The sequence below is a fragment of the Salmo trutta genome, chromosome 7, assembly GCF_901001165.1.
Source record: "Salmo trutta chromosome 7, fSalTru1.1, whole genome shotgun sequence".
NCBI lineage: Eukaryota > Metazoa > Chordata > Actinopteri > Salmoniformes > Salmonidae > Salmo > Salmo trutta.
In genome coordinates, this window is record NC_042963.1 from 30,978,640 (window position 1) to 31,004,637 (window position 25,998).

At 41.4% G+C, this 25,998-nt stretch overlaps 1 protein-coding gene across 4 annotated transcripts in view; it reads right to left on the minus strand.

Moving 5' to 3' along the window:
- The window catches only part of LOC115197227 (La ribonucleoprotein 1, translational regulator), a 111,210-nt gene extending 85,485 nt beyond the window's left edge, over positions 1 to 25,725 (minus strand). For 3 of the 4 annotated variants that reach the window (XM_029758560.1, XM_029758562.1, XM_029758559.1), the window contains exon 1: positions 25,062 to 25,725. In XM_029758560.1, the coding sequence (XP_029614420.1) occupies positions 25,062 to 25,464 (403 nt within the window). In that variant the 5' untranslated portion in view covers positions 25,465 to 25,725. Of the gene's footprint in view, positions 1 to 24,237; positions 24,597 to 25,061 lie in introns of those variants that run through there. The other variant, XM_029758563.1, reaches the window with a different exon arrangement.
- Positions 25,726 to 25,998: the final 273 nt, after the last annotated feature.

The window sequence follows — 25,998 nt, forward strand, 5'->3', positions numbered from 1 at the left end:
TGCCGCTTTCAAGAAAAAGCTGGGTGTCTGGAGAGACTGAGTGGATAGAGGCATTTTCAATATGTTCCCCCTATTCTCAACTCTGGTTGACAAGATGTAGACATGGATCACATATTTCTATAGTTTTGGTCATTTACAGACAGCCCAGAGAGAGAGAGACACTGCCCATGAAGACAGCACAGATAAACCATGAAAGTAGCTAAGTAAATACATTATTCATTATTTTAGAGTAAAGTAAAAATCTATTAACAGTTTCTTTTTTTTTTTTTTAAAAGCGATTGTCTATTTTTTACCAACGCGGTCCCGAGAACAAGAAGGCCATGCCTTGCTGGTCCCTGGCACAAAAAAAGTTTGAGAATGACTGAACTAGGCTACAGATTTCAGGCAAGAGCTTCCTTGCCGCAACAAGGAAGTCTCATCCTGTAAAGGTGTATGTACTCAGGTTTAAAAACAGATTATACATAAACTTTCCAGGATAAAATTCCCCAATTCTCAAACTCCTGCTTAAAATAGGTTATCAGCAATGCTGATTGTGAACTCAAGGTGTTTCCCAGTATGACCTTCAGAAAGATAATGCTGAAACACAAAAGAAAAACGAAAACAGCCAGAGCATGATCAATGAGACAGCCTGAGGTTGTGCGAAGGACAGTAAAATGATCCTGCTGTAATGCAGTTACCCATACTGTCAGAGGGATTGAAAAGCCCTCTCAACTAACTTTTCTAAACATGGACCAAACTCTGGGATTGGTGTTTAGTGGTAAAACTACGTATCCACATGGGCACATCCCCACAGCATGATGCTGCCACCACCATGCTTAACCGTAAGAATGGTGCCGGGTTTCCTCCAGACGTGAATCTTGGCATTCAGACCTAGCAGTTCAATCTTGGCTTCATCAGACCAGAGAATCTTGTTTCTCATGGTCTGAGAGTCGTTTAGGTGCCTTTTGGCAAACTCCAAGCAGGATGTCATGTGCCTTTTACTGAGGACTGGCTTTCGTCTGGCCACTCCACCATAAAGTCCTGATTGGTGGAGTGCTGCAGAGATGTTTGTCCTTCTGTAAGGTTCCCCACCTCCACAGAAGAACTCGGGAGCTCTGTCAAAGTGACCACTGGGTTCCTGGTCACCTCCCTGACCAAGGCCCTTCTCCCCCGATTGCTCAGTTTGGCTGGGCGTCCAGCTTTAGGAAGAGTATTGGTGGTTCCAAACCTCTTCCATTCAAGAATGGAGGCCACTGAGTTCTTGGGAACCTTCAATGCTGCAGAATTTTTTTGGTTCCCTTCCCTAGATCTGTCTCGGAGCTCTACGGACAATTCCCTCGACCTCATGGCTTAGTTGTAATCATGTCCAGTCAAGTTGTAGAAACATTTCAAGGATAATCAATGGAAATAGGATGCACCCGAGCTCAATTTCGAGTCTCATAACAAAAGGGTCTGAATACTTATGTAAATAAGGTACCCTTTTTTTTTTACTTGCTAAATTTTGAAAAAGCAATTTTCGCTTTGTCATTATGGGGTATTGTGCTTGGATAAAAGGGGGAAAAATCCTCTATAAATCTATTTCAGAATAAGGCTGTAAAGTATCAAAAAGTGCAAAAAGGGAAGAGGTCTGAATACTTTCCGAATGCACTGTATATGTTAGAGAAGCTTCCATTGAAGAACATTGGGTTCTATTGGATAAATAACTCCAACCATGTGATGGCAGATGATGTAAAGCTATAGCAAGTGAGTTTATTGAATAACAATTTACGACCAAGAACATCGAAGGCTGGGGCCTCCCGAGTGGCCAGCGGTCTAAGGCATTGCTTCGCAGTGCTTGAGGCGTCACTACAGACCCGGGTTCAATCCCAGGCTGTGTCACAACCGACCGTGACTCCCATAGGGCAGCGCACAATTGGCCCAGCGTCATCCGGGTTAGGAGAAGGTTTGGCTGGAGGGGGGGGGGGCTTTACTTGGCTCATCGCGCTCTAGCGACTCCTTGTGGCGGGCCAAAGCGCTTGCATTCTGACTTCAGTTGTCAATTGACCGGTGTTTCCTCCAACACATTGGTGCAGCTGGCTTCCGGGTTAAGCGGGCGGGTGTTAAGGAACGCTGTATGGCGGATCATGTTTTGGAGGATACATGACTCGACCTTCGCCTCTCCCAAGCCCGTTGGGGAGTTACAGCAATGAGACAAGATCGTAATTGGAAACCACAAAATTGGGGGAAAAAAGGAGGTAAAATACACACAAAATAGCTCCAACTAAGATAGACTTTATGTCCTGAAAACAAAGCGTCACGTTTGGGCAAATCCAACACAACACTTCACTGAGTACCACTCTTCATATTTCAAGTATGGTGGTGGCAGCATCATGTTTAGCTTTTTTTAGAATAAAGAGAAACGGACTAGAGCTAAGAACAGGCAAAATCCTAGAGGAAGACCTGGTTGTCTGCTTTCCAACAGACACTGGCAGATGAATCCACCTTTCGATAGGACAATAACCTAAAACACACAGCCAAATATACACTGGATTTGCTTACCAAGATGACATTGAATGTTCCTGGGTGGCCTAGTTACAGTTTGAATTATCTGCTTGAAAATCTAAAATTGCGAGAAAATGGTTGTTTAGCAATGATCAACCACCAAATTGCCAGAGCTTGAAGAAGTTTAAAGAATAATGTGCTAATATATTAGACATAATATGGAGACTATGGATGCACGATATAGTCGGTGAACATATCGGATGTCTAGTTTATGTCTAGTTTAACACCCGATGTGCAAAACCGATGTCAAAGCTGACGTGCATACCTATATAAACGTAGGTACATGACGTAATGACGCTGCATAAAATGTTGCACGTTCCTAAACTAGCCCACAAAGTCTGCTGTGTGGATCGAGCAGTCAACAAGTCAAGCAGTCATTTGAAAGAGTAAGAACATTTCAGCGAGACAACTCAAAGGTGAAATCCATTAAAGCCAAGATATTGGAATTCATTGCCCTCGACAATCAACCATTCTCTGTCACGGGTGATGTTGGCTTTCGCCGACAGGTCGAGCACCGGTACACACTACCAAGTGCACTATTTTTCAGATGTTGCCCTTCCGGAGTAACACAGTAATAGTGTCACTGCTATCAGCTAAAATACATACATACTATGGAGAACCGTTTGGGTCTTTGCATGTCAAAATAGATACAGTAGCAATGTCAAAGCCGTAGAAAAAGTCAGCAAAAAAGGCTATGAATGATGTGTTTACAATACCGCGTTGGTAATAAAGCATAATTTGTTCAACCGCAAATTCTGGGGTAGTTAGCTTTAGCTTGGTACCTAGCTAGCACCAATACAAGCCGGAAAATTATGACCAGTAAAAACTGCTTGTGAGTAAGTTTAAGCTAGGTTTCCACTTGTTGTTTACCTATTGAAATTGAACTTCAGTTCATGAAAATAAATGCTAGCCAGCTACTGTTGCCCAAAGCTAATGTTATAAGCAGCCAGCTAGCTTCATCTGGCTAGTGAAGCTCGACCGGATGGGATTGGGTTGTGTGTTGTGAAGCTAGCCACAATAAGGATTAGGCACAATAGTGGACTTTGCGGTTAGCCTTCAAAATAAAAGTATGTCATTTACAATGATGCAAATGAATACAAATAGTAGAATTATGCCATACTTTTATTTTGAAGGCTAACCGCAAAGTCCACTATTGTGGCTAATCCTTATTGTGGCTAGCTTCACGTAGATGGGTCCGACAATTAATCAAATAATAACTGTCTTATAAATGAGGGTTATTTTAGATGACACCTAACTATAGCTACTGAAACAGATTGTCGTTTTGCTATGTATTTGGGGAAGAACATTGTTTGCATCCATGAGCGAGCTAGCTTTGTTTTAGAATCATAGCATAGGTATCGATGAATCGTTGTGACATGAAATACGAGTGAGTGTAAACAATGTGTAATAACTACGTACAAAATGTATGAATGCGTTAAATTATTATGAGACGTGCAGTCATATTCGGGTCCAGATTGGTCAACAAGCTTATTTGACACGTTAAATAGTGTTTTAATTGTATCTTTTTGACACGCAAAGACCCAAACGGCGTTCCATAGAAATCCTGGTTGAGAATGAAACGACTTAACAAAGAAACAGCACAACAAGTAAGTGAAAGAAATGTTGATTATGTTTTACTGTTAATGGGAACATACGTAAATGCCAACAAAATAACTTTTTGGTCAGTGTGGTGTGTGTGTAACCTTTATTTACCTAGGCAAGTCATTTAAGAACAAATTCTTATTTACTATGACGGTCTACCCCAGCCAAACCCGGACGACGCTGTGCCAATTGTGCGCCACCCTATGGGACTCCCAATCACGGCCGGATGTGATACAGCCTGGATTCGAACCAGGGACTGTAGTGACACCTCTTGCACTGAGATGCAGTGCCTTAGACCGCTGCGTTTGTGTGTATGATAACTATTTAACTGTACTAGAATGCTTAAAAATGCCACAATTTTTGTAATAATCGGTATCAGCCAAAGATGTCATATTGGTGCATCACTAATGGAGACAAAATAAATACGTATGTGTGATGTTGGGATGATGCTACTGGAGAAGGACCTACAGTGCCTCCAGAAAGTAGTCATACCCCTTGACTTGATCCACATTTTGTTGTGTTACAGCCTGAATTCAAAATGGATTCAGTTGATGTTTTTTCTCACCTATCTACACACAACACCCAAAAATGACAAAGTGAAAACATGTTTTTAGAAATTGTTGGAAATGTATACAGAATTATCTAATTTACTAAATATTCACACCCCTGAGTCAAAACATGTTTGAGTCCCCTTTGGCAGCGATTACAGCTGTGAGTGTTTCTGGGTAAGTCTCTAAGAGCTTTCCACACCTGGATTGTGCATTCACTTGCCCATTTAATCTTTTCAAAATTCTTCAAGCTTTGTCAAATTGGTTGTTGATCATTGCTGGACAACCATTTAAGTCTTGCCATAGATTTTCAAACAGATTTAAGTCAAAACTAACTCTTCCACTCAGGAACATTCACTGTCTTCTTGGTAAGGAACTCCAGTGTAGATTTGGCCTTGTGTTTTAGGTTATTGTCCTGCTGAAAGGTGAATTCATCTCCCAGTGTCTGGTGGAAATCAGACTGAACCAGGTTTTCCTCTAGGATTTTGCATGTGATTAGCTTCATTCTGTTTATTTTTTATCCTGAAAAACTCCTAAGTCTTTAACGATTACAAGCATACACATAACATGATGCAGCCACCACTATGCTTGTAAATTTGTAGAGTGGTATTCAGTAATGTATTGGATTTGCCCCAAACATAAGTTCGCATTCAGGACATTTTTTGCTGTTGCAGCATTACTTTAGTGCCTTGTTGCAAACAGGATGCATGTTTTGGAAATGTTTATTCTGTACAGGCTTCTTTTTCACTCTGTCATTTAGGTTAGTGTTGTGGAGTAACTACAATGCTACTGATCCATCCTTAGTTCTCTTATCACAGCCATTAAACTCTGTTTTAAAGTCACCATTGGCCTCAGGGTGAAATCCCTGAGTGGTTTCCTTCCTCTCCGGCAAATGAGGTAGGAAGACGCATGCATCTTTGAAATGACTGGGTGTATTGATACAACATCCAAAGTGTAATTAATAACTTCACCTTGCTCAAAGGGATATTCAATGTCTGATTTCCTTAAAAAAAAAAATGTATCTACCAATTGGTGCCCTTCTCGGCAAGGTATTGGAAAACCTTCCTGGTCTTTGTGGTTGAATTTGTGTTTGAAATTCACTGCTCGACTGAGGGACCATAGATAATGGTGGGGTACAGAGATGTGGTTGTTATTAAAAAAGTAAATGTTAAACACTTATTGCACACAGTGAGTCCATGCAACTTATGTGACTTGTTAAGCACATTTTTACACCTGAACTTATTTAGACTTGCCATAAAAGGGGTTGAACACTTACTGACAAGACATTTCAGCTTTTCATTGATATATATATTTGTATATATTTTTTAAACAATACCATTATGTCATTATGGGGTATTGTGTGTTTATTTTTATTTAATTATTTAACTTGTCAAGTCAGTTTAGAACAAATTCTTATTTACAATGACGGCCTACCCCGGCCAAACCCGGACGACGCTGGGCCAATTGCGCGCCGCCCTATGGGACTCCCAATCACGGCCAGATGTGATGCAGCCTGGATTCGAACCAGGGACTGCAGTGACGTCTCTTGCACTGAGATGCAGTACCTTAGACCGCTGCGCCACTCGTGTGTATGCCAGTGACCAAAAAATCTCTATTTAAAATTCAGGCTGTAACAACAGAATGTGGAAAAAGTTAAGGGGTGTGAATACTTTCTGAAGGCAATGTATGTAACGAATTTCAGGGGACTAGGTCACAGTTTGCATTTTCAGCTGCTTGTTTTAGCGCCACCATGTGGCCAATTGGCATGAGATCGCATGAGAGGGTGTGGCCCATGGCCTTTTACCATCTTGCAAAGTTGCACCCTCCTGGGACTTACGATCTCACGGAAATTTGCATTTTTAAACAAAATTGACAGAGGAACCCAAATAATAATAGGCAACCAATACAATAGGGTTTTACCCATTTTTGCTGGCTAGAACCCCTAAACAAAATCTGACTGTGGTTACAGCTTCAAGGGATGTATAGCAACATGCTCAAACGTATGATTGCAAGGAGAAGAGTGTTCTGTTCCACCACTCCAGCTTGGGTGTGTTCAGCCCAGCAGCAAGCCGCTATGGTCCAGCCTCCACTTATGAGGAATCGTCAACAGGGTATTTCCTGCATAGAAAACTATACTAAGTCCAAACAACCAAATATTAACAAAAATATTTGTAACGGTAAAACGTTAATGAAAACGTTAATAATGGAGATAAATGGACCTATATACACCAAGTGGCTAGTTTTTTTAGGTACATTTTACATTTGAGTGATATCGCAGACACCCTCATCCAGAGCGATTTACAGTGGTGAGTACATACATTTTCGTACAATACCCGGTCAGACCCACCTTCAGAACAGCCTGAATTCTCTGGGGTCATGGATTCTACAAGGTGTGGCGTTCAAACGTTTCTCAATTGTTATCAAGGAACTTAACGTGTGCCAGGAAAACATTCCCTACACCATTACACCACCAGCCTGTTAGGGACAGGGGGCAGTATTTACACGGCCGGATTAAAAAACGTACCCGATTTCGTCCCACCTACCCTAGAGAGGTTAACCGTTGTCACCAGACAGGATGGGGCCATGGACTCAAATCCTGACTCTGCCACCAGCGTGACGCAACAAGAACCGAGATGCATCGGTCTAGGCAATGTTTTTCCACTCTTCAATTGTCCAGTGTTGGTGATCACGTGCCCACTGGAGACACCTTTTCTCATTTTTAGCTGACAGGAGTGGAAACCAATGTGGTCGTCTGCTGCAATAAACCCCATCTGTAACAAGGACCGACAAGTTGTACGTTCCGAGATGCCGTTCTGCACCGTTATTTGACCGTTTGTGACCTACCAGTTACAATTCTTGCCATTCTCTTTTGAACTCTCTCATCGAGCTGTTTTCACCCACTGGACTGCCAGACTGGATGTTTTGTTTGTCACACCATTCTCAGTTAACCCTCGACACTGTCGTGCGTGAAAAGCCCAGGAGGCTGGCCGTTTGAGATATTAGAACAAAGTCGCTTAGGTCACTCGTTTTGCCCATTCTAGTGTTCAATGGAACAGTAACTGAATGCCTCAATGCCTGTCTGCCTGCTTTATATAGCAAGCCACAGCCACGTGACTCACTGTCTGTCAGAGCGAACCCATTTTCATGAGCTGGCCCAATAAACTGGCCACCGAGTGCATTTTTAAATCCTCTTTGAGAACTAACAAATCACCAAAATAAAGGCTAGACAGTCAGGGAGAATCTGACATTCAAAATATTATAGATTGAGGTACTTTGTCATTGCACTGATTGTAATGTTTGAGTCACTCATAGCATAAGAACACAGCATAAGCCATGGCAAAATGTGTTGAATTTCAGGAAATTAGCTTGAAAACTGCCACACCAACCACCTAAACCTAATTTTGATCCAGAAAAACCCTGGTCAACCTCATGGGCTGCAGCTCTATGACAGATCCTGGGAATCGCAGCACTCTGTCCAGCCGCGGCCTTCCAGCCACCCCCTACCTTTCCACCCTCTCTCTCTCAATCATTATCTCCCTCCCTCTCTATTTCTCTACGTCTCCATCTCACTCCCACCCTGCAGTCAGATCAGAGCCAAGTCTGCAGCTTGTCGTGTACACAGACAGCCAGACGCAATGATTAGCATTAGCCAACTGTATTGGCCGCTCCCACCAGTATCCCACTATCCACCTCGTGTCAGTCACTCCCTACTCCCATCCTACTCTCTTATACACAGCCACCTCCCTCCCCGCCAAACCTCTTCAGGTGGAGACAGCTTAATTCTCAGAGGAATAACCTGAAATCAGCAACAAAAAATATCCCACAGGATATGGGGGCTATGAATAAGCATTGTGCCACATAGGCACCGAGGTCTTAAACACTGTACCAGGGGGCAATATTAAATCAAACCCCATTAATGAGCGGAGAGCCACCAGACAGAGAGAACGAATAGGGCCACTGCCAATGTACTGCACTCCGTGGTGTAGCTAGCCAATGTAAGAAATGCAACCAAGACATGAGCAAAGCAAGCAACCTAGAAATGGGATATGTCAGAGCTTAATTAGAGCATGTGAGACATGCTTGCTAAATTCCCAACACTACCAACTGCATCAGACATGAAAGACATCAAAGAAATGTTGTTTTGTCTATCAGCACTTATTCTGACAGAAGCTGCACAAGAACTGGGCTCGGGGGAAGATAACGAATCAACTGAAATAGAAAGCAGTCTGTAGCGGGCTGCATCGAAGGCATTTCAACAGACAGTAGTGTCCTAGATTAGATCTGAGGAGCAGAGCTGCTGCAACACCATGACAGCGGAGGTCAGTGAGAACCAAACATGGAGGAAAAGACAGCAGCAGCCATACACTCCCTCCCTCTCTCACACACATCTCGAAGACACTCACTAGCGTCACATGATCAGTAGGGTGACATCACCAGCTGAGTAACAGGCTCAAACACTGGAGTGCTGGCTGAGCAGGAAAGAGGTCACTGTGCCTCTGCCTGAGGCGACAGCAACACACACCCTAGGCATAGGCCAGCACTCCCATCTGAAGAACAGTGTGCTTTCACTGGGATGTGTCCGTGTCGCTGAGCCCAAAACAGATGCAACTCTTTAAAGGGATATTGCAAGATTCTGGAACTCGTGGATACCATGTTTATGTCTCTGCGTGCAGTATGAAGGAACTAGGTAATTTCACGAGCCAATGCTAACTAGCATTAGCGCAATGGCTGGAAGTCTACAGGTACACTAGTGCAGGGTTCTCCCCAAATAATGTAATAGAGGCGCTGAGAGACCTGGGTAGACGGGCTGATATAAACAGCTGAGAGAGAGGAAGGGAGAACTTCACTACCCAGAGTTTAGCTTTTTGCTATACTAAGCAAGTAACTCAGTGAACCAAAAAGTAGCTTTCTAAACTAATGATTAGAGCTGCATAGTGCATACCACCATCTGGTCAAGAGCATTATGCTTTGGAAGAAAAATTTAAATTGATGTGAAAGAATTGCCTATTCCACCACAAACCTAGACCCAGCTAATGTCTTCCCCATCACTGAGAAGAACCCCTTCAAAGCTGTGCTGCTGGGTTTAAAACAAACAGCTGTTACAGCATATAGTAAACACTTCATGGCAAAAATAAAAAGCCAAAAGAAGAGGATCACAGTTGTAACTTTATTGCAGCCTACAGTCTAGGGATGGGCATGACATTCTTTTATTGTTCGTGGCCTCGCCTGATTGTTTTCAGTATTCTAATAAAAACAGGCCCACACTGGAAAAATAAGTGCACGTTTATCTATATGCCAACAGTGTGCAACAATGCCTAATTTATCATAACTATTACAGATAAATCCTAATTGCCTCATATACACCATATACAAAGGTATGTGGACACCCCTTCAAATTAGTGGATTTGGCCATTTCAGCCACACGAGTTGCTGAAAGGTGTATAAAATCGAGCACACAGCCATGCTATCTCCATAGACAAACATTGGCAATAGAATGGCTTTACTGAAGATCTCAGTGACTTTCAACATGGCACGGTCATAGGATGCCACCTTTCCAAGAAGTCAGTTGGTAAAATTCCTGCCCTGCTAGAGGTTCCCCAGTCAACTGTAAGCCCTGTTATTGTGAAGTGGAAATGTCTAGGAGCAACAACAGCTCAGCAGCAAAGTGGTAAGCCCCAAAAGCTCACAGAACGGGACTGCTGAGTGCTGAAGTGCGTAAAAATCATCTGTCCTTCGTTGCAACATTTGCTACAGAGTTACAAACTGCCTCTGCAACCAACATCAGCACAAGAACTGTTCATCAGGAGCTTCATTAAATCGGTTTCCATGGTCGAGCAGCCGCACACAAGCCTAACATCACCATGCGCAATGCCAAGGGTCGGCTGGAGTGGTGTAAAGCTTGCCGCCATTGGACTCTGGAGCAGTGGAAACGCGTTCTCTGGAGTGATGAATCACCCTTCCCCATGTAACAATCCGACGGACGATTCTGGGTTTGGCGGATGCCAGTAGAATGCTACCTGCCCAAATGCATAGTGCCAACTGTAAAGTTTGGTGGAGGAGAAAGAATGGTCTGGGGCTGTTTTTCATGGTCAGGCTAGGACCCTTAGTTCCAGTGAAGGGAAATCTTAACGCTACAGCATACAATGACATCCGAGACGATTCCGTTCTTGCAACTTAGTGGCAACAGTTTGAGGAAGGCCCTTTCCTGTTTCAGCATGACAACGCCACTGTGCGAGGCCCCGACAGAAATGGTTTGTCAAGATCGGTGTGGAAGAACTTGACTGGCCTGCACAGAGCCCTGACCTCAACCCCATTGAACACCTTTGGGATGAATTCCAACACCAAGCTGGGTCTAATCGCCCAACATCAGTGCCCGACCTCAATAATGTTCATGGCTGAATGGAAGCAAGTCCCCTCAGCAATGTTCCAACATCTAGTGGAAAGCCTTCCCAGAAGAGTGCTGGCTGTTATAGCAGAAAAGGGGGGGACCAAATCCATATTAAGGCCCATGATCTTGGAATGCGATGTTCGACGAGCAGGTGTCCACATACTTTTGGCAAGGTGTATATTTAGCTGATTAAAAAAGAGAAGTGCCATTTAAGATGAATTTATTGAAATCGTAATATTAACTGGTTATATTATATAGTGGAATACAATCTTCAAAAAGGTAGTAAGATCAGCAGTGGCGCTTGCTTGTAGAAGCCTAAGCAACAGCATAGCCTTGTTTTGTTCATTCTTAAAAGTCTAAGCTGACATATGGAATTGTTTTAAGATGGTCTACTATGGTTCATTTAGCCATATCATTTTTAATTGTAGGTATCAAAAAATAATTTGGCTTTTACTACTATAGCCCAGACAAGCGCATTGAATAACACATTCATAAAAGGCAAAAAATATATATATTTTTAAAGAAAAATTTGGGCTATACAATAGGGTACGTTTTTTTCCCCCCTCGCCTGAGTAGCCTCGTTTCACTACCAAAAATAAAATTAAACCATGTCGTGTTCAGTGAAATAACAACACAATGTCAAATACAGGTAGCCTAGTCAAATAATTAACATCCAATCACATTAACCGTTACTATCTCGCGGGAAACCTTCACTCGTGCATACATTTAGAAACATGACAATGTGAAAAATAAGGCACTCGACTTTCGAGTAGTAAGACATGTATAAAAGCAACAGATACCATTAATAAGAAGGGGCTAGAAGTGTCTTATATGGTGAGCTACCGAGTGGCTAGGACAGGCAAGCCCCATACCATTGTCAAAGACTTAATTCTTCCTGCCGCCGCAGATATGGCTGGGACAACGCTGGGGGAAAAGGCCAAAAAAGCTATACAGACAATGCCTTCATCAAACAACACTTTCACGACGCATCAGTGACATGTTTTGAAACAATTACTGCTTTGCATACAAGCCAGTGAATTCTATGTGTTACAGCTGGATAAGTCAACAGACGTGGTGGGCCTGGCACAGCTCCTGGTATATGTCCGTTACGTTTATGGGGGGTCAATTAAGGAAGACATCCTTCTGCAAACCAGGACATGAGAGGATATTTTTAAAGTACTGGACAGTTTTGTTGCATCAAATGGACTTTGGTGGTCAAGATGTGTTGGTATCTGTACTGATGACGCAAAAGCCATGACAGGGAGACATAGTGGAGTGGTAACGCGCGTGTAAGCAGTGGCTCCCGACGGCACCTTTATGTTAAAGCAAGGCCCCTGAACTTGTGTATTTTCTGCATTACGCAATGATATGGGCAGCGACCATGTAACGCTTTTACAACATACAGAAGTGCGCTGGTTATAATGGGGCAAAGTATTGAAAAGTTTTTTTTTTTAATTGAGAAACAAGCTTCAAGTTATCTTTACTAAACATAATTTTCACTTGTCTGACCGCTTGCATGATGAGTTTCTCACACGACTGGCCTATCTGGGTGATGTTTTGTCTCGACTGGATTATCTGAATCTAGGATTACAGGGACTCTCTGCAACTATATTCAATGTGCGGGACAAAATTGAGGCTATGATTAAGAAGTTGAAGCTCTTTTCTGTCTGCATTAACAAGGACAACACGCAGGTCTTTCCATCATTGTATGATTTTTTGTGTGCAAATGAACAAGCTTACGGACAATGTCAAATGTGATATAGCCAAGGTCGTGAGTAAGCTGGGTGTGCAATTACGCAGGTGCTTTCCCGAAACTGACAACAAACAACTGGATTCGTTATCCCTTCATGCCCTGCCTCCTGTCTACTTACCGATATCTGAACTTGACAGAAATTGCAACAGGAGGTTCTGTGAAAATGTCATTTAAATCAGAAGCCACTGCCAGATTTATGGATTGGGCTGCCCTTACAGTTTCTTGCCTTGGCAAATCGTGCTGTTAACCTCTCTAGGGTATGTGGGACGAAATCGTCCCACCTACTCAACAGCCAGTGGAATCCCGTGGCGCGATATTCAAATACCTTAGAAATGCTATTACTTCAATTTCTCAAACATATGACTATTTTACACCATTTTAAAGGCAAGACTCTCGTTAATAATCTGACCACACTGTCCGATTTCAAAAAGGCTTTACAAAGAAAGCAAAACATTAGATTATGTCAGCAGAGTACCCAGCCAGAAATAATCAGACACCCATTTTTCAAGCTAGCATATAATGTCACATAAACCCAAACCACAGCTAAATGCAGCACTAACCTTTGATGATCGTCATCAGATGACAATCCTAGGACATTATGTTATACAATACATGCATGTTTTGTTCAATCAAGTTCATATTTATATCAAAAACCAGCTTTTTACATTAGCATGTGACGTTCAGAACTAGCATACACACCGCAAACTTCCGGTGAATTTACTAAATTACTCACGATAAACGTTTACAAAATACATAACAAATATTTTAAGAATTATAGATACAGAACTCCTTTATGCACTCGCTATGTCAGATTTTAAAATAGCTTTTCGGTGAAAGCACATTTTGCAATATTCTGAGTAGATAGCTAGCCCTGTGATGCCGAGCTATTTACACACCCACCAAGTTTGGCACTCACCAAACTCAGATTTACTATAAGAAAAATGTTATTACCTTTGCTGTTCTTCGTCAGAATGCACTCCCAGGACTTCTACTTCAATAACAAATGTTGGTTTGGTTCAAAATAATCCATAGTTATGTTCAAATATCCTCTGTTTTGTTCGTGCGTTCAAGACACTATCCGAAGGGTAACGAAGGGTGACGCGCCCGGCGCGTTTCGTGACAAAAAATGTCTAAATATTCCATTACCGTACTTCGAAGCATGTCAACCGCTGTTTAAAATCAATTTTTATGCAATTTTTCTCGTAAAAAAGCGATAATATTCCGACCGGGAAACCCTGTTTTTGTTCAAAGACTGAAAATCTAAAATGGACTCTTCTCGTGCACGCCCACCCCAGTCTCATTGTTCTCAGATCGACCACTTACCAAATGCGCTACTGTTTTTCAGCCATGGCCTGCAAAGACATCATTCAACGTTCTGCCGCCTTCTGAGAGCCTATGGGAGCCGTAGGAAGTGTCACGTTACAGCCGAGATCCTCAGTTTTCAATAAAGAGAGTGTAGAAGGCCAAGAAATGGTCAGACAGGCCACTTCCTGTAAGGAATCTTCTCATGTTTTTGCCTGCCATATGAGTTATGTTATACTCACAGACACCATTCAAACAGTTTTAGAAACTTTAGGGTGTTTTCTATCCAAATCAAACAATTATATGCATATTCTAGTTTCTGGGCAGTAGTAATAACCAGATTAAAATCAGGTACGTTTTTTATCCGGCCGTGCAAATACTGCCCCCTACCCTAGAGAGGTTAAGACATTGATGCCCTTTGCAACCATGTACCTACGTGAGAGTGGATTCTCGGCCCTCACTCGCATGAAAACTAAATACAGGCACAGACTGTGTGTGGAAAATGATTTAAAGACAGACTCTCTCCAATACAACCCAACATTGCAGAGTTATGTGCATCCTTTCAAGCACGCCCTTCTCATTAACCTGTGGTGAGTTATTCACAATTTTTGATGAACAAATAAGGTTTTATATGTAAGATTGCTAAGAGCAAAATTATTCATTAGTATTTGTGCCCTGGTCCTATTAGAGCTCTTTGTCACTTCCCACGAAGTGATGGCAAAAAACAACATTTGAGAGTGCGCTGACCCTGGTACGCAGCTGGAGGTTGAATGTTTGAAGGGGTACGGGACTATAAAAAGTTTGGGAACCACTGGCCTGGGCTAAACAATTCAAAATGGCACTAGCAGTTCGTAAAGTAGGGTCTTCACTAGTTACCACAGCCACAAAGTTATAAACCCTGCTTATTACTAACATGTATCTTGTTCAAATCAGATTTTAAACCTAACTGTTACCCCTAACCATACTGCTAAACTTTTGTCTAATCCTAAATTAAGACCCAAAAGCAAATTTTTGTTGTTATCATTTTGACATTGTGGCTGTGGTATCTAGTGACACCTGCAAAGTAGCCTAAGCTGAAAATAGACGGGACGCAATTATTCCAAAACTGCAGGTTGTGGTAACACATATTTCCCTACTTCATTCAAGCAGTCTATTTTGAATTTGTAATAAAACTGTCGTCATTAGGCAAGGAATGTAGCTTGGGTATCCCATCAGTTAGATACTGTAATGAAACAGGCAGGGAGCAGGTCTCGAACCCTCGACCTTCTGGCCCGAAGTCCAGCGGGCTATCGTCTGTGCCGCAAAAGCATGCTCGAGCGGCAGAGTCGATATCCGCGCTTATGAACCCAGGGTCGTTACAATACGTTTGTATACGCATTTATTTCTGTAGGCCTAATGATGATTGTATGCGCACTAAGCACACGTGTGTAGAGGGAGGGGTCGGTACGCAATTGAGTGAGTGATACATGGAGGGGAAAGGGAGAATAAGTGTGAGATGCTTGGCTTATTTATTTTTTACTTGTGCTTGTGGAAATCTGTTGCTGCTCAAGTCGACTACAAAACCCATAATGTAATGCTCTCCCTGTGGGCTGGCAGGCTAGCTAGCAAATATAACTACACAGAATAATACCAGACGATATCATCTTGTAAAGTTGCTAGTTAGTGTAGTTTGTTTAGGCAATTTTACAGCTATCAATTAGAGGTCGACCGATTAATCGGAATGGCCAATTTATTAGGGCCGATTTCAAGTTTTCATAACAATCAGTAATCAGCATTTTTGGACACCGATCATGGCCGATTACATTGCACTCCACGAGGAGACTGCGTGACAGGCTGTCTACCTGTTATGCGACTGCAGCAAGGAGCCAAGGTAAGGTGCTAGCCAGCATTAAACTTATCTTATAAAAAAAATATCAATCTTAACATAATCACTAGTTAACTAAACATGGTTGATGATATTACTAGTTTTTCTAGCTTGTCCTGCGTTGCATATAATCGATGCGGTGCCTGTTCATTTATCATAGCCTACTTCGCCAAACGGTGATTTAAAAAGCACTGTCGTTGCACCAATGTGTACCTAACCATAAACATCTACGCCTTTCTTAACCTGTTAGGGGTAGGGGGCAGTATTTACACGGCCGGATAAAAAACGTACCCGATTTAATCTGGTTACTACTCCTGCCCAGTAACTAGAATATGCATATAATTATTGGCTTTGGATAGAAAACACCCTAAAGTTTCTAAAACTGTTTGAATGGTGTCTGTGAGTATAATAGAACTCATATGGCAGGCAAAAACCTGAGAAGATTTCATGCAGGAAGTGGCCCGTCTGACAAGGTGTTGTTATTCTTGCCTCTGTTTATTGAAGACTGAGGATCTTAGCTGTAACGTGACACTTCCTACGGCTCCCATAGGCTCTCAGAGCCCAGGAAAAAGCTGAACGATATCGAGGCAGCCTCTGGCTGAAACACATTATCGCCTTTGCCAAGTGGCCGATCAGAGGACAAAGGGCTTAGGCGCGTGCCCAAGTCGACCCCATGCTTTATTTTCTTTCGTCTGTTTACCTAATTGCAGATTCCCGGTCGGAATATTATCGCTTTTTTACGAGAAAAGTTGCATAAAAATTGATTTTAAACAGCGGTTGACATGCTTCGAAGTATGGTAATGAAATATTTAGAAATCTTTTGTCACGAAATGTGCCGTGCGCGTGACCCTTATTTACCATTCGGATAGTGTCTTGAACGCACGAACAAAACGCCGCTGTTGGAACATAACTATGGATTATTTGGGACCAAACCAACATTTGTTATTGAAGTAGAAGTCCTGGGAGTGCATTCTGACGAAGAACACCAAAGGTAATCAAACTTTTCTAATAGTAAATCGGAGTTTGGTGAAGGCTAAACTTGCTGGGTGTCTAAATAGCTAGCCCTGTGATGCCGGGCTATCTACTTAGAATATTGCAAAATGTGCTTTCACCGAAAAGCTATTTTAAAATCGGACATATCGAGTGCATAGAGGAGTTCTGTATCAATAATTCTTAAAATAATTGTTATGCTTTTTGTGAACGTTTATCGTGAGTAATTTAGTAAATTGTTAGTAAATTTGACGGAAGTTTGCGGGGGGTATGCTAGTTCTGAACGTCACATGCTAATGTAAAAAGCTGGTTTTTGATATAAATATGAACTTGATTGAACAAAACATGCATGTATTGTATAACATAATGTCCTAGGGTTGTCATCTGATGAAGATCAAAGGTTAGTGCTGCATTTAGCTGTCTTCTGGGTTTACTCTGGGTTTACGTGACATTATATGCTAGCTTGAAAAATGGGTGTCTGATTATTTCTGGCTGGGTACTCTGCTGACATAATCTAATGTTTTGCTTTCGTTGTAAAGCCTTTTTGAAATCGGACAGTGTGGTTAGATTAACGAGAGTCTTGTCTTTAAAATGCTGTAAAATAGTCATGTTTGAGAAATTGAAGTAATAGCATTTCTAAGGTATTTCAATAACGCGCCACAGGATTCCACTGGCTGTTACGTAGGTGGGACGATTTGGTGCCACCTACCCTAGAGAGGTTAAAATCAATACAAAAATATATTTTTAAACCTGCATATTTAGTTAATATAGCCCGCTAACATGAATTTATTTTAACTAGGGAAATTGTGTCACTTCTCTTGCGTTCATTGCACGCAGAGTCAGGGTATATCCAACATTTTGGGCCGCCTGGCTCGTTGCGAACTAATTTGCCAGAATTGTACGTAATTATGACATAACATTGAAGGTTGTGCAATGTAAGAGGAACATTTAAACTTATGGATGCCACCCGTTAGATAAAATATGGAACGGTTGGGTTCCGTATTTCACTGAAAAAATAAACGTTTTGTTTTTGAAATTATAGTTTCCAGATTTTACCATATTAATGACCTACAGCTGGTATTTCTGTGTGTTATTATGTTATAATTAAGTCTATGGTTTGATATTTGATAGAGCAGTCTGAGCGGTGGTAGGCAGCAGCAGGCTCGTAAGCATTCATTCAAACAGCACTTCCGTGCGTTTGCCAGCAGCTCTTTGCTGTGCTACAAGCATTGAGCCGTTTATGACTTCAAGCCTATCAACTCCCGAGATTAGGCTGGTGTAACTGATGTGAAATGGCTAGCTAGTTCGCGGGGTGCGCGCTAACAGCGTTTCAATCAGTGACGTCACTCGCTCTGAGACCTTGAAGTAGTTGTTCCCCTTTGCTTTGCAAGTGCCACGGCTTTTGTGGAGCGATGGGTAACGATGCTTCGAGGGTGGCTGTTGTCAAAGTGTTCCTGGTTCGAGCCCAGGTAGGGGCGAGGAGAAGGACGGACGGAAGCTATCCTGTTACACTGGCAATACTAAAGTGCCTATAAGAACATCCAATAGTCAAAGGTATATGAAATACAAATCGTATAGAGAGAAATAGTCCTATATTTCCTATAATAACTACAACCTAAAACTTCTTACCTGGGAATATTGAAGACATGTTAAAAGGAACCACCAGCTTTCATATGTTCTCATGTTCTGAGCAAGGAAATTAAACGTTCGTTTTTTTACATGGCACATATTGCACTTTTACTTTCTTCTCCAACACTTTGTTTTTGCATTATTTAAACCAAATTGAACATGTTTCATTATTTATTTGAGGCTAAATTGATTTTATTTATGTATTATATTAAGTTAAAATAAGTGTTCATTTAGTATTGTTGTAATTGTCATTATTACAAATAAATAAAATTACATTTTAAAAAAATATATAAAAATCGGCAGAGTAATCGGTATCAGCTTTTTTGGGTCCTCCAATAAATTGGTATCGGTATTGAAAAGTCATAATCGGTCGACCTCTTCTATCAATATAGGATTCTACAATCTCATGTTAGCCTCAGAGTGGAGCCTAACATTCGCAACGGCAGATACACTTTTGAGGAGATGGGGAAACGTTGCCCATGCTATGTCAATGGGCCACGTAGTGCGTTCTGGGACAGGGAGCGCTCGTCCCAACATTAGCACGAATTGCATCAACAAGTGGTACAACATTACAAATCTTTTCTGAGATAATGAACTTGTTTTCGTATACCTTTGGAATCGCGACATTACGAACTTGAGGAAAATAGGCAAGTTTCTCGACATATACACTGACTTTAAGAAGGGATTGCCAGACGATTAGTTTAGCAACCGCATGACGCAACATGACAACCTGTACATGATTGGTCGACAGTCTGCTGGGTGGGGCGTTATTATTCATTCATTGGATTCCTTTTTATAACATCTCTGGCAATGGGAGCCTTGCAATGCACCCTGGATTAGAGACAAATTACATATTTCTCAAGGTAGGAATATTGCAAAAATATGATCAATGGCTCATTCGAGAGAAGACATCCTCCTGCGTTATGACAATGGCCAGTATTAGGGCTGGACGATATGTCCAAAATAATATATCAAGGTATTTGAAAAATGTAACAGTATAAAACAATCAGAATGGAGAAAGACCAATTGAAATAACTTAGAATGTATGTGTTGCCACCCTAGGGTCACACACACTACTCATAAAGCAAATGTAGAACTTTTGTTATTAAAAAACAAAATACCGTCAAAAAAATGTTTAAACCAAAAAGTCATCATTTTCAATTTCTGCATATGAGATAATTTCTACACTAATACGTAGGGCTACACGATATTGGCAAGCAATCTGGGCCTTATTTTTAACCACGTTGCAATTTGACTTGCGATTTAGAGCAAAACACTTGGGTTAACTGTTGAAATCATGGAAATAGAATGTCTATTCTAATTATATAGTTACAATATAATGGTGGGCACTTTAAATACAGTGTTGTTTGACATGACAACGAATGAAAATGCCAGGGAGGAGTTATTGTGACAGGGTAGGAACTAAAGTGTTGATAGTTGTTTCCTAGGGAACCCTAAAAATCTTTGGCTACATTGAATGTTCTCTTAGCTACTTCATGTAGCTAACATATTCTTGCTTTGCGTTTACCTCTTTGATTTAGAAAATACTGTTGCAGAAACATGCTGATTAAGGTCTACACCATCACTGGTATTATCAGGCTGAAAAGCTAAATTACGCTTGCTCTTACTCAGTACATGTATTAGCTATCTAGCAATTAGCATCTAACAATCAGCAGCTAACAAGATTTAGGAACAACTTGCTAAGGAAAGACAAACTAGCTGTTTGCTGATGTAAGAAACAAGCTAATAGTTTAATTATAGAATCCTAGTAGATTTATATTAAGAAGCAAAGTGGCAACTGCACCGTTGTGCACCTATTAACTTCCAGTGTAGTGAGAGCGACTACCACAGTGCTACCATCATACTGGTCTGAGCTGTCATATGTGACAGACTTGTAAAAGGGTGCTTCAAACAATGTACATTTGTTGTTTGCTAGGCATACAAATCAGATCATTTATTGATACATTTTAAACAAGGTCTAGTTATGGCCGCAACCAGACTTGTAAACAACTCATGGCGGAAGGCCTTGTTTGGCTGCCGTGAGGGTGATAAGTACAATGTTGTTCACGAAGTGCAGCCCCCACAAACGATTCGTTCTCGAGTTTGTTGAGCAGAGGCTTTTTATGTTTTGGTTCTTTAAAGATGTGTCCATCGGAACATTCAATAATAAATTAATTTCATTCATTCTTGCACCATGCTATCAATTATCAGTTCTAAACATGTATTTTTTTTTCTCTTCTCTCCTTTCATGATTTTCCAGAAGGTTGGTGGTCAGAGGACGTCTCTGGAGCCGCTGAGCGTGAGGAGCATGTATTAATCCTGCTGTAGGACTCATTGCGGACAGCATTAGCAGATCAAATTAACGGCTTAAATGAACGAGTCACTCAGAAAAACTTGACTGGAGTCCATACAAAAAAAATTAAATTAAAAGACTTGTTCAAAAAGAATGAATAGTTTGCGAACTGCACATCAAATTTTACACTGCTCTCCTCACAATCTGTGTCAAACACATAGTGACACATAACACTGAACTTGCTAGCAAGGTAACCAACTACACTGAACAAAAATATAAACACAACATGCAACAATTTCAAAGACTTTACTGAGTTACAGCTCATATCAAAAAATTGTCAAAGACTCCAGTCACCCCAGTCATAGACTGTTGTCTCTGCTAATGTACGGCAAGCGGTACCGGAAAGCCAAGTCTAGAACCAAAGGGCTCCTTAACAGCGTCTACCCCTAAGCCATAAGACTGCTGAACAATTAATCAAATGGCCAGCAGACTATTTACATTGACACCCCACTCCATTTGTTTTTACACTGCTGCTACTCACCGTTTATTATCTATGCAGTCACTTTACCGCTACATACAGTTGAAGTCGGAAGTTTACATACACCTTAGCCAAATACATTTAAACTCAGTTTCACAATTCCTGACATTCTATCCTGGTAAAATTCCCTGTCTTAGGTCAGTTAGGACCACCACTTTATTTTAAGAATGTGAAATGTCAGAATAATAGTACAGAGAATGATTTATTTCAGATTTTATTTATTTCATCACATTCCCAGTGGGTCAGAGGTTTACATACTAATTGAGTGTAGCATTACCTTAAAGTTGTTTAACTTGGGTCAAACGTTTCAGGTAGCCTTCCACAAGCTTCCCACAATATGTTGGGTGAATTAAGGCCCATTCCTCCTGACAGAGTCAGGTTTGTAGGCCTAATTGCTCGCACACCCATTTTCAGTTCTGCCCACAAATTCTCTGCAGGATTGAGGTCAGGGCTTTGTGATGGCAACTCCAATACCTTGACTTTGTTGTCCTTAATCCATTTTGACACAACTTTGGAAGTATGCTTGGTCATTGTCCATTTGGAAGACGCATTTGAGACCAAGCTTTAACTTCCTGGCTGATGTCTTGAGATGTTGCTTCAATATATTCACATAATTTTTTTCCTCCTCATGATGCCATCTGTTTTGTGAAGTGCACCAGTCCCTCCTGCAGTAAAGCACCCCCACAACATGATGCTGACACCCCCGTGATTGACAGTTGGGATGGTGTTCTTTGGCTTGCAAGCCTCTCCCTTTTTCCTCCAAACATAACAATGGTCATTATGGCCAAACAGTTCTATTTTTGTTTCATCAGACCAGAGGACATTTCTCCAAAAAGTATGATATTTGTCCCTGATTTATTTTGCGCATGATGTCAAGCAAAGATACACTGAGTTTGAAGGTAGGCCTTGAAATACATCCACATGTACACCTCCAATTGACTCAAATGATGTCAATTAGCCTATAAGAAGGTTCTAAAGCCATGATATCATTTTCTGGAATTTTCCAAGCTGTTTAAATACACAGTCAACTTAGTGTATGTAAACTTCTGACCCACTGGAATTGTGATACAGTGAATTATAAATTAAATAATCTGCTGTAAACAACTGTTGGAAAAATGACTTCTGTCATGCACAAAGTAGATATGCTAACTGACTCGCCAAAACTATAGTTTGTTAACAAGAAATGTGTGGAGTGGTTGAAAAACAAGTTTTAATGACTCCAATATAAGTGTATGTAAACTTCCGACTTAAACTGTACATGTACAAAATAACTTGACTAACCTGTACCCCAGCACATTGACTTGGTACCCGCTACCCCCTCTATATAGCCTCGTTATTTTTATTGTGTTAGTTTTTATTTTACAATTTTACTTTAGTTTATTTTGTAAATATTTTCTTAACTCTTTCTTGAACTGCATTGTTGGTTAAGGGCTTGTCAGTAAGCATTTCACGGTAAGGTCTACCTAGACCTGTTGCATTCGATGCATGTGAAATCAAATTTGATATACGGAAATCAGTACATTTAAATGAATTAGGCCCTAATCTATGGATTTCACATGATGCATCTGTTGGTCACATCTTTAAAAAAAAAAATTTAAAGTTGTGGCGTGTTTCAGAAAATAGTATCTGGCATGACCATTTGTGCAGAAATTCTTTGGTTGTGCAAACCCAGTTTCATCAGCTGTCCGGGTGACTGGTATCAGACGATTCCACAGGTGAAAAATCTGGATGTGGAGGTCCTGGGCTGGCGTGGTTATACGTGGTCGGCGGTTGTGAGGCCGGTTGGACGTACTGCCAAATTCCCTAAAATGACGTTGGAGGCGGTTTATGGAAGATAAATGAACATTAAATTCTCCGGCAACAGCTCTGGTTGATATTCCGGCAGTCAGCATGCCAATTACACTCCCTGAAATCTCAAGACATCTGTGGCGTTGTGTGACAAAACGGCACATTTTAGAGTGGCCTTTTATTGTCCCCAGCACAAAGTGCACCTGTGTAATGATCATGCTGTTTACATTCCGTTAGTGAGCATTTCTCCTTTAAAGATAAACAATCCACCTGACTTGTGGCATATCAAGAAGCTGATTCAATTTGTGCACAACATTTGAGAGAAATATTATTTTGGTGTGTATGGAACATTTCTGGGATATTTTATTTCAGCTTATTAAACATGAGATCAACACTTTACATGTTATGTTTATATTTTTGGTCAGTGTAATAAAACTAGGGTCTCATTTATTCTTTATCAGAAGGATATGATAGAACGTATTAGGCGACAGGTCCACAACAAAAGAATTGGGTTGTCTCCATCCAAGCTGATAGGTAGCTAGCATAGCAAATGAGCTAACTAACTTACTGGCTAACATCAAGCTAACGTCAAGTTAGCATGTGATCATGTGGCGGCTGTAGATATGATAAAGCAATACAATTCAAGAGCCACCCATCTGCCCCCAATTGGTGAATCATACAAAACTTGCCGCGTTGTACGACAGAACGGTGAAATTGTTAGAAATTCGCCCTAAACATACATTTTAAATAAAAGTATTGTTCCTGGCCATTTGGTGGATGAACACGTGACGTTCCATAAACAAACAAACATTGGTTTTCATCCCGTTAGATAAAACCGCGCAAATATTTTCCAACGCTGAATAAATGTCAAACTATCTGATATAAGTGTAGTGTTAAATAACGTGATTCGGGTTCCGTCAGCTGCCTGCTTTACCCAACTAGCTAGCTCTAGCCTGAAGATTAGCTAACTACCGTTAGCTAGGCCCAGCTGCTAAACGTTGTTGTTAGTCATCAGCACTCACCTTCAGCGTGGACGGCTACTCTTTCTCACATTAAAACGGGAGCTTCAAACGTCCTTTGGCAGCATGTCACTGTAAACAGTGCTTCACAATTATCGGCAAAAAAAGTAGTAGCTACCATGAGTTACCTAGCGTCGAATCGTAAAAGTTAAAGCGCCGTGCCACCTATGACAATGCTAAGGTATTAATGTGCCTTGCTGATTCAGTTCAGACATCGTGTTACTGCCAACATTGTCTATACAGCCATGATAGCTAGCCACGCAACTGTAATGGGAAAGCGATGGTCAACCCAAGTCACTTCATCCGCAGCTGGCACAAAAATAAAGACATGTGCAAAGAAAATGTCATTTGCACAGGCGATGTCAGTAGTGTAATGATAACGTTATGGTTTTTAAATATCACAACATGTGAAACCTCGCTAGGTTCAGCCTGTAACGTACCCTAGTGAGGCCTGACACTGTAAAAAAAAAACTATTCTAGCCATCTGCTTCATTTATCTTATTGCATTTGTAGAACAGGTGTCCTCAGTCAGAGACGACAAAGTACGATGTTTTGAACGTTAACTCAAATGATATCGTGGAAGAAGCTTACAATCCACTCTATTACAGAAATAGAGTGAGGCCTTACTATATATACAGTTGACTATCTAGAGCGGTATACTAGATAGGAGCTTGCAAAGCAGCATTATCCTGTGAGGAACTCCCTACTATCATAGATCTGACAGCAACAGATCATGCTTGGCCTTCAAGTGATTCAGGTGAATGCACCCTAAACCCAGGCAGTAGTAATGGCAACACGAACATTTTTGTTATGGGAAGAATACAAACCATGATGTGATTGTCCATTCAGGCTGACCACGGTCACCGCATTCTTTTTCTTAGTCCATGGGTTCACCTTGGGCGGGGGTGCTTCAGCAAACTCATTTTTACTGCATTTCAAACAGTCTTCCGTTTGATCAATCGTGTGCTTCTCTTGATCCAGGGTGTCTTTCTCTTGATTGTTACTCTCTTCTTTTGCCTGTTTAGAGCGTAGCTCCTTCGTTGCAATCCCACCCTGTTCCGAGTTGTTTGTTTTCATATTGCTAACGTTACCCTCGTCGGAAACACATGTCTGCTTCACACCCTTTTCAGCACAGTCCTCTCCATGCTGTATCAGCTTGCTCGCATGCCCATTCTCCTCTGGTTTAATAAGAGGAGTGTTGGGTAGGAGAGTCTCTACCTGAGTAGCCATTTCTCCTTTTCCTCACGATACCACCAAATTCGCCTACAACTCAAGAAAGAAAATGTGAAGTATTCCTCGAATGAACTCGTTTCTCCACTCCACCCCTAGACTAAATAGCATTCAGTCTAAGACGCAGAGTGGTTTGTGTGGAATTAAAACATTTAAAAAGCGCTCGAGAGCCTCTTCTAAATTACAAGCTAAACTTCACCACTAGCAGCAATATGGATGATCACCACCACGCGATAGAAGGGTGCGCGCACGTACGCTCGGGGGGCGTGACCACGCAAGGATGTGCGCGCAACAGGGTTCTTCTTCTTCTTTGGTGTAATGGCGTTCGCAACAATTACATATACATTCCGCCACCTACTGTACAGGTGGATAATAAGCACCCAAAAAGGGAACAAAGCAGGGTTACCTATCACTCTAGAAAATCCATGGGCCTTGCAGAGCAAGGGAAACAACTACTTCAAGGTCTCAGAGCGAGTGACGTCACCGATTGAAACGCTATTAGCGCGCACCCCGCTAACTATCTAGCCTTTTCAC